Source organism: Schistocerca serialis, chromosome 8 (assembly GCF_023864345.2).
Source record: "Schistocerca serialis cubense isolate TAMUIC-IGC-003099 chromosome 8, iqSchSeri2.2, whole genome shotgun sequence".
NCBI lineage: Eukaryota > Metazoa > Arthropoda > Insecta > Orthoptera > Acrididae > Schistocerca > Schistocerca serialis.
In genome coordinates this window covers 276,552,156-276,567,809 of record NC_064645.1, presented here as the reverse complement: position 1 = coordinate 276,567,809, position 15,654 = coordinate 276,552,156, and the positions used below count along the sequence as shown (strand labels likewise).

Below are 15,654 nucleotides of genomic sequence, written 5' to 3'. Positions count from 1 at the left end.
CATAGGAGTCATATACCACTGGAAATGTATAAAAGCTTTGTGTTACGTAGAACTGAACTTCCATTCAGCGTAATATTAAGGCGTATGTCGTGCACTACCACCATGACATCATTACTCGTTACAAAATATAGTGCAGCGGACGATGTAACGAAGCTTATTGCACATACGAGTATCATGCTATGGAGAAAAATTACCATAGTAATGAAATATTAATTACGTCTAATTTATGGTACTGAGATAAGTTACACTAAAAAGTTCTTGAAGTGTGTGTATGTATTGATGACAGGTAGCTATGGCTCTCTGTCCGGCCTTGCCGTGAAGCAACGATCCGTGGAAGCAGACAAGGGCAGTATTTGTGGGAGGACATAAGCACGCGCTGGACCGGAAGCTGCATGGCAGAAGTGTCTGGATATTTTTTATCACTCTACAAGCAACTAGGCGGGATGCATGTTCGTGCATGTGTCTGCTGGAATATGTAGCGCTAGTGGAAAGGAGGTGGTTGAACCCACCATTACTCTTTTCTTTTCTTTTTTCTTTTTTTTAAATCAAGATACATATGGAGCAATCCCGCTCATAGATGCTGGCTCATACTCCTCGCTTATCAGCCCCCTATACACTAAGCAGCTGAAGGGAATGGAGAGCCGCTCCTCACACCGGCAGGACAGTGTTAGACTTATATCCATACGTTCTGTTTGCCCACATTGGCTGTCCAGCCCCAGGGCATGTCAGAGCGAGCCAACCAGCGCACTCCAGTGACAGCAGCTCCAGTCGTCGGCTGTAGCGGCAGCAATGTGGACAGACGTACTTTGAATACGTCACTGTAGGGGTCTTGTCGCATTTTTTCAGTTGTAAATAAAACCGTAATTGTCGCCCTCCTTCCACGGCTTTGTGATGTAAGGATAAGTGCTCTGCGGCGTATTGTGCGCCGTAATAGTAGCACGCTGTTCGGAGTACGTAAGCTAAACTTTTTGTTTGTGCGCAGCTCCCTCTCTCTTTACAAGTCAAGTATAATCCTATAGCGTTAGTTGAACTGATGGTCACGTTAAACACTAAAAGTGCGGGTGATAAGTTGGTTTTAAGCAAAACCTAGGCGTACTGCGTATTTCTTGTTGTGGTGTGTCTTACTGAGAAAAAAGTGTCCGTTCCCAGAATACTGAGAGAAAATCTTCAAAATTTTCACGAATTGCATAAAGTTATAATTAGTGTCATATGTCAGTGTGCTTTTAGGATATGTACTGTGGTGCTTGTTGTCATTCATTTGAAGCTCTGTATTTAATTTGGGTCATCTTGAAAAAGTAAGTATTTGCGGAACACTGGAAGGAAAGCGTAAAATTTCAAGAAATTTCCTAAAAACTGTAAATAGCGTCATATGTTGGGGGGTTGTTGTTGTTGTGGTCTTCAGTCCTGAGACTGGTTTGATGCAGTTCTCCATGCTACTCTATCCTGTGCAAGCTTCTTCATCTCCCACTACCTACTGCAACCTACATGCTTCTGAATCTGCTTAGTGTATTCATCTCTTGGTCTCCCTCTATGATTTGTACCCTCAACGCTGCCCTCCAATGCTAAATTTGTGATCCCTTGATGCCTCAGGACATGTCCTACCAACCGATCCCTTCTTCTAGTCAAGTTGTGCCACAAACGTCTCTTCTCCCCAATCCTATTCAATACCTCCTCATTAGTTACGTGATCTACCCACCTAATCTTCAACAGTCTTCTGTAGCACCACATTTCGAAAGCTTCTATTCTCTTCTTGTCCAAACTTTTTATTGTCCATGTTTCACTTCCATACATGGCTACACTCCACACAAATACTTTCAGAAACGACTTCCTGACACTTAAATCAATACTCGATGTTAACAAATTTCTCTTCTTCAGAAACGCTTTCCTTGCCATTGGCAGTCTACATTCTATATCATCTCTACTTCGACCATCATCTGTTGGGGGTATAGTAATTAAATATTTAAGGTCACTTATCTTAGGTGTGTTTCTTGAAAATCGGTAAAATAGCAGCTAAACCCACATTTAAATGTGCCACACTTTTGTCTGCATAGGAACTTAGTGGATAGCGTTTTTCCGCTTTTCCTGTCTGCTCTTAAATATGGTATGAAACACGAAACACGTCGGCTCCCTTGGCCACAGAAGCACATCCTACTAGAAAACCAATGATTTGTCCACGTTCGAATTCATTTAATACAGACGTAACGCAATCACACCTAACAGAACACAGTTCTGACCACGACTGACTCTTGCAAGGTACTGAGAGCATTTTACAGGTGCTGTTAGTGGTCAGATACTTGCAGGCTTGACTAGATCTGCATTTATGTTCAAGCATGCATTTCTCACGGTGTCTGAATATCTTTGTCCATTCCTGCATGTCAAATATTCTCATTGTACTTCTCAACATCGTCTGGTCTTACCTGATAACAGCTTGGTGGTGAAGGATAATACGGCGCAATCGGCTGTGAATATCGCCAGCACTGGCATATTCAGATGACAGTTGATTTCCTTTGGTGCCCTCGTTCGCGAACAAGGCCTTTGTATGTTGTTGTTGATGTATAGTCTCCTGTACTTTACAACTGTCATGATGTTCAGTTAAATAATCGTCAAGTTGCAAAGTCCTCTTGGAACCCTTTTGCGATGACGAGTATTGTGTGCCTTCACCTCCATTGCCCAATTCGTCAATGTGCTTTCTTAGGATTATAAGTTGCATACGGAGTTGCTCCATGAGGCAGATATTTAAGCAATCAATTATGGCGTTGAACGCCAGAGCATCTGCTGTGATGTAGGCGCAGATCAACCAACCAACGAGCCAGCCAAACGAGTGGTCCGTCTGGAAGGGCAGTATGATTATCAGAGGAAGTCCCTCGCCTCTCGTAGGGTACGTGAGCCACACAACGGTATCGAGAGCGCCGAATATTATGTATGCTGTCACGAAGCGGCGCAGTGCAGCAGCGAGGACTTGCAGAACAGGGATGTCACTAGGAGTCATGAACTCTCCAAAGTCCTCGCGCACCTGTAAGCAGAAGAGTGTCTTTTACATTCGTTGCATGCGGCGTCCGCTATCCGATACTATTTAGCAGAATACACTCATGGTCATAAATTAAGGATAATTGCAGAATGTGGTGCCACACAATGTGGCACTACACAAAACTGGCACTAACAGCATAGTCACATAGGGAACACACACGACACAGATCTATAAGTCCAAAGTGTTGATGATAAGTTGCGAAAACCGTCTCGAAACACATGTGCTACAAAATGTCACTGTCTCCTGCACATGTACCCCGACATCAATATGGGATATGATCACCATGCACATGTACATAGGACGCACAACGGGTTGGCGTACTCTGGATCAGATGGTCGAGCAGCTTCTGGGATATAGCCTCCCATTCTTGCGCCAGTGCCTGTCAGAGCTCCTGAATGTCCTAGGGGTTTGAAGACGTGCAGCGATGCGTCGACCAAGAGCATCCTGGACGTGCCTGATGCGGTTTAGGTCTGGAGAACAGTCAGGCCACTCCATTCGCCTGATATATTCTGTTTCAAGGTACTCCTCCACGGTGGTAGCTCGGTGGGCCCGTGCGTTATCATCCATCAGGAGGAAGGTGGGAACCACTGCACCCCTGAAAAGGCGAACGTACTGGTGCAAAATGAAGTCGCGATACACCTGACCTGTTACAGTTCCTCTGTCAAAGACATGCAGGGGTGTACGTGCACCAATCATAATCCCACCCCACGCCATCAAACCACGACCTCCATACAGGTCCCTTTCAAGTACATTAAAGGGTTGGTATCTGGTTGCTGGTTCACGCCAGATGAAAACCCGGCGAGAATCACTGTTTACACTATACCTGGACTCGTCTGTGAACATAACCTGGGACCACTGTTCCAATGACCATGTACTGTGTTCTTGACACCAGGCTTTACGGGCTCTCCTATAACCGGGTGTCAGTGGAATACACCTTGAAGGTCTCCAGGCTAATAAACCATGTCTGTTCAGTCGTCTGTAGACTGTGTCTGGAGACAACAGTTCCAGCGGCTGCGGTAAGGCTCCGAGCAAGGCTACCTGCAGTACTCCGTGTCCGTCTGCGGACACTAATGGTGAGATATCGGTCTTCTTGTGGTATTGTACACTGTTGACGTCCCGTACTGTAGCGCCTGGACACGTTTCCTGACTGCTGGAAACGTTGCCATAATCTTGAGATCACACTTTGTGGCACACGGAGGGCGCGTGCTACGACCAGCTGTGTTTGACCAGCCATCAGTCGACCTAGTATTCTACCCCTCATAATGTCATCAGTATGTGTTCTTTGAGGCATTTTCAACACACAGTCACCATTAGCACGTCTGAAAACGTCTGCACACTTACTCGCTGCACCGTACTCTGACATGCACCAACACAGCTCTGCGTATGTGGACTGCTGCCAGCACCACCGTGCGACGACCGCAGATCAAATGCACCGCACGGTCATACTTCGTGGCGATTTAAACCCGCAAACCGCCCACTAGAGCGTTGTTTCATCACGTATCACCATTATCCTTAATTTATGAGTATGAGTGTATTATGGATTTAGAGTTTAAAAAGTCAGATTGTAAGTTAGTTACTTATTATAGTTTTCTAAATCTATGGAAAAGAGATGCCTGTACAGATTTCGAGAAACAACCTAGTAAGTGGCTATACTCGTGCTTGAGAATAATCAAGCAATCGTCCCAATAGCCCATGCATAGAAAGTGCCGAGTAAAAAAAAAAGCGATGCATCCTTTAGGGGAGGAACAAACTAAGTGAGACTTCACAGACTGTTAGGGCATGTGATGTTATTTTAGTGGTTACAATATCGTTCCCAATTGACAAAGAACTAGACAATAAGAGTCAATTTATCAGTATGCCATCTCACTCCTGCAGCCTGGATTCATGTAGTGATTGAAAACAGTGTCATAAAGCCGTTGTACGCTCTGCTGAGGGAAGCTGGCCCACTGGGATGGAGTTGACTTCCGAACTGGACCCACGCATGTTCTGTCAGCGACAGATCTGTGGACCTTGCTGGTCATGGGAATACCTCAAACCACGCAGACCGTAGGCATACATTATGTGAATGGACGGGGATTGTCCTATTGACAAATAGCACCACAGTAATGACTGCAGGATGTCCATAGTGTATCGTTGTGCTTTTGGAGTTTCAACCATCAGTAATAGCCATGACCTGAAGTCCTATTCGATGGCTTCCCACATCATGATGCCAGGAGTACTACTGTTGGTACTCTCCAAAACAATGGAAGAATAAGACTTACCGACGAACGTCATCTGGGGTAGTGCACAACTGCGATTTATCACTGAAAACAATGGGAAGCGATTCATCGGCAGTCCATGCATTCAAGCCACGGTACCACTCCAAACGCAGTCATTAGGAATGTGGTGTTAACAGCAGCCTACGCATGGGACCGTAATTCCCTATAGCGGCTGCTGCTTGTCTTTGAACAGTGGTGCGGGATAACGCAGAATGTGAAATGTAGACTATAACAAGTTCTCGAATGGCAACCAGGCGCAGACGTGAAGCGGCTACGATGTGTCAGTCCACAATACATAGTGCCACGTGTCAACATGGTGGTGTCGACACACCACATAGTTTGATTCCTGCTACTCTGTTATTTTAGGGGAGCGGAACGAGACAATTCCAGTGACACCAGAATTACAACAGTTTTTACGTGTTTTACTGACCATTTTTGTGTACACATCAGTTCAAATGGTTCAAATGGCTCTGAGCACTATGGGACTCAACTGCTGAGGTCATTAGTCCCCTAGAACTTAGAACTAGTTAAACCTAACTAACCTAAGGACATCACAAACATCCATGCCTGAGGCAGGATTCGAACCTGCGACCGTAGCGGTCTTGCGGTTCCAGACTGCAGCGCCTTTAACCGCACGGCCACTTCGGCCGGCTTACACATCGGCAAAGCTCATCCCATTCCCCCCTTGTTTCACGAGTTGTGGAGTGCCTTGTTTCACAAAGAGAAAATAAGTGCTGGTATTTCTTGATCGACAAAAATATTTCTAGTGTTAACCGTATAGTCAAGTACTCACCACCTTGTGTTTAATCATGAGCTAAAATTTCAGTTTGATACCTCAGGCCTATAAAGGAGGTACAAGGTGGCTCACAGTTGCTATTATACTCTTCCAGAGGTTGTTTAGGGGCTTCATAGTTCAACTATTAGTTATGAGAATATGTACGGAAACCATATGTATCCATGTTATCCATGCATATTGTCAAAATAGATGTACATACGTATGTATGTATGTATGTATGTTTCATTTCTCCTCCTAAACCACTGGGGTGATTTCAACCAAGCTTTTTATACGCAGCACGTATTGTCTGCACAGAGCCGGTGTGGTAGTACCCTGTGGTGGTAAGAACCACCTATCTATCAAAGGGCTGGGGCTGGGGGTGAAAAAGTAGTGCAACCCATAAACCCCAAATACTCACATTTCATTCAGCCAGTATTTGAGATTGAGGACACTTAGTGACTTGCAATAAACAATAAACACAATTTCCGATCTTTACAAAACTTTTTTTCTCTGCCAGCCCCCACAAAATTATGAAAGGAAAAAAATTTATCACCTACTCCAGCTTTCGATGTTCATGCAGAAAACAGTCGCATCAAGCATAACGTTTTAAAGTATTACTTCTTTACTACTAAATGTATTCGCAATACATTTTGCACATAGTATTCACATATACCACTCAGTGTACCTGTGAAATTATATCACTGTACGACAAGCCTGAGGTGATATGAAGTCATAAGAACTAAGATGCCTGAAAAACTGCCACATCATACATGTCATTTAAATTTCTTACTTCTTTGCTACTAATTCTATTCGTAACGCATTTCACAGACAGTATACATATATGCGCTCAATGTACCTACAAAATTAAATCATTGTACGACGCATGGTTAAGGGGATAAGATGCCAAAATCATTAATCTGTGTGAAAACTGAACTCCTGTGCGAAAATCGCTAGAGATACAAGTGAAATATGAGAACAAATATGTGCAAACAACAGGGTGACACTTATTGAACTATATGAAATAAAATCACCACAACTTCTGAACGGTTTGCATTAGGAAATTCAAACTGCACGGTTGGTAGCGGAACAGGATGGGAATTAGTATGCGCATGCATGGTTTGGTTTAGCGACGAAGCCCACTTCCACTTGGAAGGTTCGTCAATAAGCAAAATTGGCGCAGTTGGGGGACTGAGAAAACTCATTTCGTGATAGAGAAGTGTCTTCACCCCCAATGGGCGACTATGTGGTGTGCAGTGTCCAGTCACGGAATAACCGGTGCGATATTCCTTGATGGCACGGTGACTAGCGAACGGAACGTGAAAGTTTTGGAAGATGATTTCATCCTCATCATCCAAAATGATCCGGATTTCGACAAGACGTGGTTCATGCAAGACGGAGCTCTACCCCATCGAAGCAGGAGAGTGTTTGATGTCCTAGAGGAACACTTTGGGGACCGCATTGCGACTCTGGGGTATTCAGGGGCCACTGGTATGGGCCTCGAATGGCCGCCATATATCTGGATATGAACACATGCGACTCCTTTTTGTGAGTCTATATTAAAGACAAGGTATACAGCAATAGCTCCAAAACTATTGATGAGCTGAAAACAGCCATTCAGCATCGATGTTCCAACACTTCAGCGGGTCATGCAGACTGTCACTATTTGTTTGCGCCACATCATTGCCAATGATGGCAGGCATATTGAACATGTCATAACCTAAATCTGAATATCTATAGTGACGTTTACATGTCGAAAAAAGCCTATGCAAGCAGTAGTTTTTAACTAATTCACGTTTTTTTTCATATAGTTCAGTAACTGTCACTGTGATTATTAAAATGTGAAATATATTTGACACTTGTGTACGCTGGTAAATCCACTGGTAGGAAGTTGATCTTAAACCCCTGTGAAGATTTCAACAATTTTTTGTTCACATATTAAGTACTGAAACTTCCTGGCAGATTAAAACTGTGTGCCCGACCGAGACTCGAACTCGGGACCTTTGCCTTTCGCGGGCAAGTGCTCTACCATCTGAGCTACCGAAGCACGACTCACGGCCGGTACTCACAGCTTTACTTCTGCCAGTATCTCGTCTCCTACCTTCCAAACTTTCCAGAAGCTCTCCTGCGAAACTTGCAGAACTAGCACTCCTGAAAGAAAGGATATTGCGGAGACATGGCTTAGCCACAGCCTGGGGGATGTTTCCAGAATGAGATTTTCACTCTGCAGCGGAGTGTGCGCTGATATGAAACTTCCTGGCAGATTAAAGTACTATCTGGAAAGAAATACTGTGTAGTTGAGTCTCCTATTGGTGAGAGGGTGATAATGTGGAGAGAGAAGGAGGAGGAGGAGGACGAAATGGGCGTGGTGACAGGGTGGGGAAATCGATAGAGAGAGGGGAGAGGAGGAGATGAACAGCGAAAGGGAAGAGCAGTAAGAGGGTAGAGACAGGGGGAGGAAGACAGAGTCTGGAGAAGAAGATGGAGAGAGAGAAGGGGGTAGGGAATGGACAGAGAAACGGAAGGAGGACATTGGACACAGATACAAGGGAGGATGGAGACGGAGAGAGGGAATGTGAGTAGGAAATGGACAGAGAAAGGGAAGAGAAGGAGAGGGACAGAGAAATGTAAGAGAAGATGGACAGAGCGAGAGGGGAGGGGGAGATGGACAGAGAGAGAGCGAGGAGAAGATAGAGGGGGTAGGAGGAGATGGGCAGAGGTGGAAGGAGCAGATGTACAAGGAGAGTTTGGAAGAACAAATGGACAGAGAGAAGCGGGAGTAGCAGGTGGACAGAGAGAGGAGAGGGGGAAATGGGTAGAGAAATAGAAGATGTATAGAGAAACAGGGAGTACGACATGGGCTGAGAGTGAGGGAGGAGGAGACAGACAAAGAGAGGTGGGAGGAGGAAAGAGAGGGAGAGGATATCTAGAGAGGACAGGAGAATGTTAACTGAAAAGGGGAGGCAAAAGATGGAAAATGGGGAAGGGACAGAGAGAGGGGCTGGAGGAGATGGATAGACAGGGGGGGGGGGTGAAGGGAGTGTACAGAGAGAGGGGGAGATGGAGATGGACAGAGATGAGGGTGGAGGGGACAGAGAGAAGGGAAAGGAGATGAACTAATAGAACTGCCTTAAATACATATACTGGCAAGGGCAGGTACTGATATAAAGCAAAAAAATTAAATTATGTCTTTCTTAATATTCAAGCTAATATTGTCTTATAATGACAACTACAAAAATTGCTGGTTATAACGACCACTATCTTTGTTACGCAGATTGTGTATATGCCGCATGTCTCGTATTTCTTTAATCCTGGCTACTTTTGACTTCTTTTCCAGCAAAAATAGGAAGACTGTTCTCATTCATTCGGTAGTCCGAAAAAGATTAACCTTTGCTTCCCCATTACTCATGATATTTGCTATATATTTTGCTAGATCTCCTCATTATCCCTCATTATCCTTCTCTGCCTCGTGATGACTGGGTGTTGTGTGATGTCCTTAGGTTAGTTAGGTTTAAGTAGTTCTAAGTTCTAGGGGACTGATGACCATAGATGTTAAGTCCCATAGTGCTCAGAGCCATTTGAACCATTTGAACCTCATTATCCAGCCATCTTTAAATTCACATATAATTTCTGCAATAACCCATCTTCCAAGTATCTCTATTCTGTTCGGCTTATTGTTCGTCATGAAGGAATTATAGGTATATATTCTTGTCTTAGCAATATGGTATAGTGTTTTAGTTTTGTGTTACCAGATATTCACTTCCTGTCATAGATATTATTTGCCAAATAATATGCTATGTAGATTTTATTAACTCTTACAACTGTTGCTAATTTTTGTAGTCTGTTCCACTGTAAGGCTTCTCCAAGATAGTTAAATTTACTGCCTCGCACTATTTTACCTATTTGTATTTATATTTATTTTGATGCAATTTTTGTTGTTGTCATTATTTTTTGTTCAATAAAAATTCTGATACCTACTCAACATTCTTCCCTGAAGATTCATTTGACTAAGTGCTTCCATGAGATTTTCTTGAAGTATTTCAAAATCGTCTACAAAACCACACAGTTTAACTTAATTCCACTTGATTTCTTTCACAGAATTATTGCTTCAGTTTTGTGATTTTTTGATAAAAATCCCAGATTCTAACATTTTTTTCTAAAACACGGTTAAGCTATGAAGGTGATAAGCCATCCTTTAGTCTTACATCAGTTTTTATTTCAAATAACTAAGATGTTTCATCCATAAATTCCAATTTAGATACCGTATTTCTCAGAATTTCGTGAATGTTGTCGATCATTTAGCTGTAACATTAAATTCTGCAATGATTTTATGTATCGTTTCTCTGCTTACAGAATCGTATGCTTTCTTGAAGTCAATAAATGGCATTAACACAGTTTTGTTGATTAATATTTACTGTAATACATTTTGGCATACAAAGGATCTGTTTTACTTTGAAATTCTGAACATACACAGACGGAAAAAAATCGCAACACCTAAAATTAATTCATATAGGCTAATGAAATTTTGGGAATATGTTTGTCTAGGTAACATATTTGAGAGATTAACATTGCAAGACCACAAGTTAATTTAACAGAGTGCTCAGCCATTGCAAATGTTAAATGCTAGCACATAAATAACCGGTGGAACTCCCTAACTCCTCGAATGTTGAATTCAAGCATGTGAACGTCCACGCACTGTGTGGTACAACGCCGCCTGTCAGTTTGTGCGCTGGAGATCCGTACCTGTTACACTTAGTCGGTCAATACTTGCTAGTTGTGGATGACGCTGGAGTTGTCGTCCGGTGACGTCCCAAACGTGCTCAGTTGGAGCCAGATCCGGTGATCGAGCAGGCCAAGGCAACATGTCAACACTCTGTGGAGCATGTTGAGTTACACTCCTGGAAATTGAAATAAGAACACCGTGAATTCATTGTCCCAGGAAGGGGAAACTTTATTGACACATTCCTGGGGTCAGATACATCACATGATCACACTGACAGAACCACAGGCACATAGACACAGGCAACAGAGCATGCACAATGTCGGCACTAGTACAGTGTATATCCACCTTTCGCAGCAATGCAGGCTGCTATTCTCCCATGGAGACGATCGTAGAGATGCTGGATGTAGTCCTGTGGAACGGCTTGCCATGCCATTTCCACCTGGCGCCTCAGTTGGACCAGCGTTCGTGCTGGACGTGCAGACCGCGTGAGACGACGCTTCATCCAGTCCCAAACATGCTCAATGGGGGACAGATCCGGAGATCTTGCTGGCCAGGGTAGTTGACTTACACCTTCTAGAGCACGTTGGGTGGCACGGGATACATGCGGACGTGCATTGTCCTGTTGGAACAGCAAGTTCCCTTGCCGGTCTAGGAATGGTAGAACGATGGGTTCGATGACGGTTTGGATGTACCGTGCACTATTCAGTGTCCCCTCGACGATCACCAGTGGTGTACGGCCAGTGTAGGAGATCGCTCCCCACACCATGATGCCGGGTGTTGGCCCTGTGTGCCTCGGTCGTATGCAGTCCTGATTGTGGCGCTCACCTGCACGGCGCCAAACACGCATACGACCATCATTGGCACCAAGGCAGAAGCGACTCTCATCGCTGAAGACGACACATCTCCATTCGTCCCTCCATTCACGCCTGTCACGACACCACTGGAGGCGGGCTGCACGATGTTGGGGCGTGAGCGGAAGACGGCCTAATGGTGTGCGGGACCGTAGCCCAGCTTCATGGAGACGGTTGCGAATGGTCCTCGCCGATACCCCAGGAGCAACAGTGTCCCTAATTTGCTGGGAAGTGGCGGTGCGGTCCCCTACGGCACTGCGTAGGATCCTACGGTCTTGGCGTGCATCCGTGCGTCGCTGCGGTCCGGTCCCAGGTCGACGGGCACGTGCACCTTCCGCCGACCACTGGCGACAACATCGATGTACTGTGGAGACCTCACGCCCCACGTGTTGAGCAATTCGGCGGTACGTCCACCCGGCCTCCCGCATGCCCACTATACGCCCTCGCTCAAAGTCCGTCAGCTGCACATACGGTTCACGTCCACGCTGTCGCGGCATGCTACCAGTGTTAAAGACTGCGATAGAGCTCCGTATGCCACGGCGAACTGGCTGACACTGACGGCGGCGGTGCACAAATGCTGCGCAGCTAGCGCCATTCGACGGCCAACACCGCGGTTCCTGGTGTGTCCGCTGTGCCGTGCGTGTGATCATTGCTTGTACAGCCCTCTCGCAGTGTGGTGGGTCTGACACACCGGTGTCAATGTGTTCTTTTTTCCATTTCCAGGAGTGTACAACAGCGGTATATGGATAAGAGTTGTCTTTGCTGGAAAACATCTGCTGGTATGCTCTTTATGAATGCCAGCACAACAGGTCGAAGCCCCACAATGACGTAGAAATTCGCAGTCAGGGTGCGTGGGGTAGCCAGGAGAGTGCTCCTTCTTTCATATGAAATCGCACCCCAAGCTATAACGCCAGGTTTGGCTCCTGTTCGTCTAGCACGCAGATAGACCCTCAACTGGTCTCCTTCTAACCAACACATGGCCATCATGGCATCGAGGAAGAACCAGCTTTCATCAGAAAACACAACAGACCTCCACCCTGCTCTCCGATGAGCTCTCGCCTGACTCCACTGAAATCGCAAATGGCGGTGGTTTGAGGTCATAGGAATGCACGCTACAGGCCGTCTGGCTCGAATCTGTCCTTGAAGTAACCAATTTGTAACAGTCCATTGTATCACTATGGTGCCAACTGCTGCTCAAATTGCTGCTGCAGATGCAGTACGGTGCGGCAGAGACATTCGTAGAATATGATTTTCTTCCTTCTCTGTAGTGCCACGTGTCCGTCCGAAGCCCGGTGTTCTTGCGACTATACAATCTCGTGACCACCGCTGCCAACAATCATGTACAGTAGCTACATTCTTGCCAAGCCTTTCTGCAATATCACAGAAGGAACCGTCACCTTCTCGTAGCCCTATTATACGACCTCGTTCGAACTCAGTCACGGACTGATAGTGGCGTCTTTGTCGGGTAAGGGCATTGTTAACTAACATCAGCTCACCACATCCAGTCTCTAAGGTAACTAACTTTCACGACCGTTGCAGCTCGTAATTAAAGTAAACCTGCCTTTCATCATCACAGTGGCGCTACTAGCGCCATTCTTATGCGACTGGTGCAAAATCTCAATAGACATAATTTTTCAAATCTACAAACACACTGTCGTTTATGTCACACAACTCCTCCTTGGTGTTGCGATTTTTTCCGTCAGTCTGCTTCAGATACTGGTACGTTAATGGTTGATGCAAAGCCCAAAAGTTTATACATTTTATAATTTGGAACAGATGCCTGATTTTCTGATGCAGCACAGAAAGCGCGCCGCCTTAAATAGTAGAACTGACCTGCTGAGAAAGTTTCTGGAAGTCGCGCTCGCGCCAAGCGACGTGGCAGCGGCGATACGCGCACGTGCTGCCGGTTTCAAACACGCTCACTGTTAGCGTGAAACGGTCGAAATCCCTTGTTCCTTCACGGTAGATTGCAACTACGTCGCAACTGTTGGTATAAGAAACACAGACCACTCCGAGCAGTCTGAGCACGTAGGAGATACGACACGACCACGGGCCCGCCCTGGGGTGACAGATGGCACCCGTCCAATGCAACAACCAGAGTAGGTAGTCCAAGCTGGTCGCCTCCTCTGCAGATGTGGCTAAGGACGCTGTAGGCTCCATGTTTCTCGGAAACCAGGACCTCCTGTTAACAGAAGACATATTAGCAGTGTCGTTTCTGTCACCAAACATGCTTAACGTAACGCCAGAAAGACGCTTATGATGTAATATTTGGGTGTCTAAGAACCATAATTCAACTTTTTGTTGCGGCCACATGAAGTAAGCGTTGCTTCATGCAGTGGAGAATGGCAAAACAGAGGCACGCCGGCGATCGAGGTGTTGCAAAGTAAGCAGGCACATATAGCCTTGCTGACAGCAGCAGTCTACCAACAGACTGGCGCAAGGACGCACGCAGACCGAGCGCCGAGCGAAGCCTGGAGAGTGCTGAGTAAGGGGAAGTGAGGCCAGCACGCTAAGTTACGCTGCAGTATACTGCGGGAGTAATAACAAAAAGCTACCACCGAGGGTAAAAAACGTCCTCCTGCCGGATATAAATAATGGAGTGCAGGCAGCAACGGACAGAAGCCACTAGGAAGCAGTTCGGATCTGAGGACGGACGTGGTCCATGTCCGAATCTTCAATCTTCGTAGGTGACGATTTCGGAACTCTGTTCCAGCTCGCAGGAGTTATCCGTTCGCCGCCAGATGTCAACTTCAGCTCTGGAAGTCGGGCCGAGTTCGGTCGGCACCATGGCTGACTAACTACAACGAGAACTTCCAGCAGGACCGGCTGCAGCGCGGTCTCGGCCACAGGCGCCGCCGAGGACTGACGCCCGGACTTCACGGCAGCTGGCCCCACGGCGCGTGGTCCGTCCATGATGGGACCTCGCGGACATCGCGACTCACGGCTTCCCAGCCGCCGGGGCAGCAGGCGTCGGCAGCTGACCTAACGGCGACGAGTTCATCTCAACCACAGGGCATCCTGGATTCAGCAGAGCACTGGTGGCCTGAGGCTTCCGAGTGCGATCAGCGGCGTGCGCTGCGCGCATTGTCAGAGAATCTACACAGCAGCAGCGAGGCGGAGGGATCCGCAGGGCTGGGCAGCGACGACGAGGGAGAAATTGTAAAGAAAGTTCAATAAATAATTGTAAAACTCCACGCCGTCTCAGTCTTTGGCGCAGCCACTGCGTCTGCTGCTAGCAAGTGGTCTAGTACGGTAACAAGTGGTCCAGAAGTCGTAACATTTTAGACGTGCTGCTACATACACACACATCTGAGCAATTTGAAATACCAAGACAGAATGGCCTTAACTTCAACCTAATTCGAATGATATACCAGAAATATGTGATAGAGACAGAAAAGATATGTCACACACATTGGACAAGCAGAACCCTCTCATGTGCCAGAAATATCTGAAGACGGCAAAGAAATGCCGCACACACAGGACAAGCAGTGCCCTCTCATGTGGGACTTCAAATGCGAGGGATGAAACTTAAATAGTGGCAAAAATTTATTCACAAGCAATGCAAAAGACTTACATGTTTGCACCTGTTACTATCCTTCAAAGTAGTCACCAGCGTTGTGTAGAACCCGTTGCCAGCGATGTAGTGTACCGGTAGCAGAATCTATTCTGTTGATGGTGCGAATGGAGCGGTTTACTGCCTGTCCAACCTTTGGAACAGTTCTGAAGCGAATTCCATGAAGTGGTTCCCTCATCCTCGGAATCAAATCAAAGTCACAAGGACTTACGTCCGGGGAGTATGGTGGATGGTACAGTACTTCCCACCCCATGGACCGAACAGAGCAGCCACAGCTTGCGCTGTATGCGCCCGCGCATTGTCGTGAAAAATGATGGGTGGGTTGCGCAGAAAGTGTCACCGCTTCTTTCGCAAAGCAGGTCACAGGTGATGCTCCAAAAACGAACAGTAATACTGTGCATTGACGGTATGCTGTGGAGGAACGTCATGCGTTAGGATAACGCCATCA

General features: G+C 46.2%; 1 protein-coding gene across 1 annotated transcript in view; it reads right to left on the bottom strand.

The window, feature by feature from the left end:
* Positions 1-13,792, bottom strand: part of LOC126416970 (uncharacterized) — a 74,494-nt gene extending 60,702 nt beyond the window's left edge. Inside the window, exons 1-2 of the mRNA XM_050084852.1 lie at positions 13,466-13,792; positions 2,418-3,013 (exon numbers count right to left, since the gene is read on the bottom strand). Of these exons, the coding sequence (XP_049940809.1) occupies positions 2,418-3,013; positions 13,466-13,792 (923 nt within the window). The remainder of the gene's footprint in view (positions 1-2,417; positions 3,014-13,465) is intronic.
* Between the last annotated feature and the right edge of the window lie 1,862 nt (positions 13,793-15,654).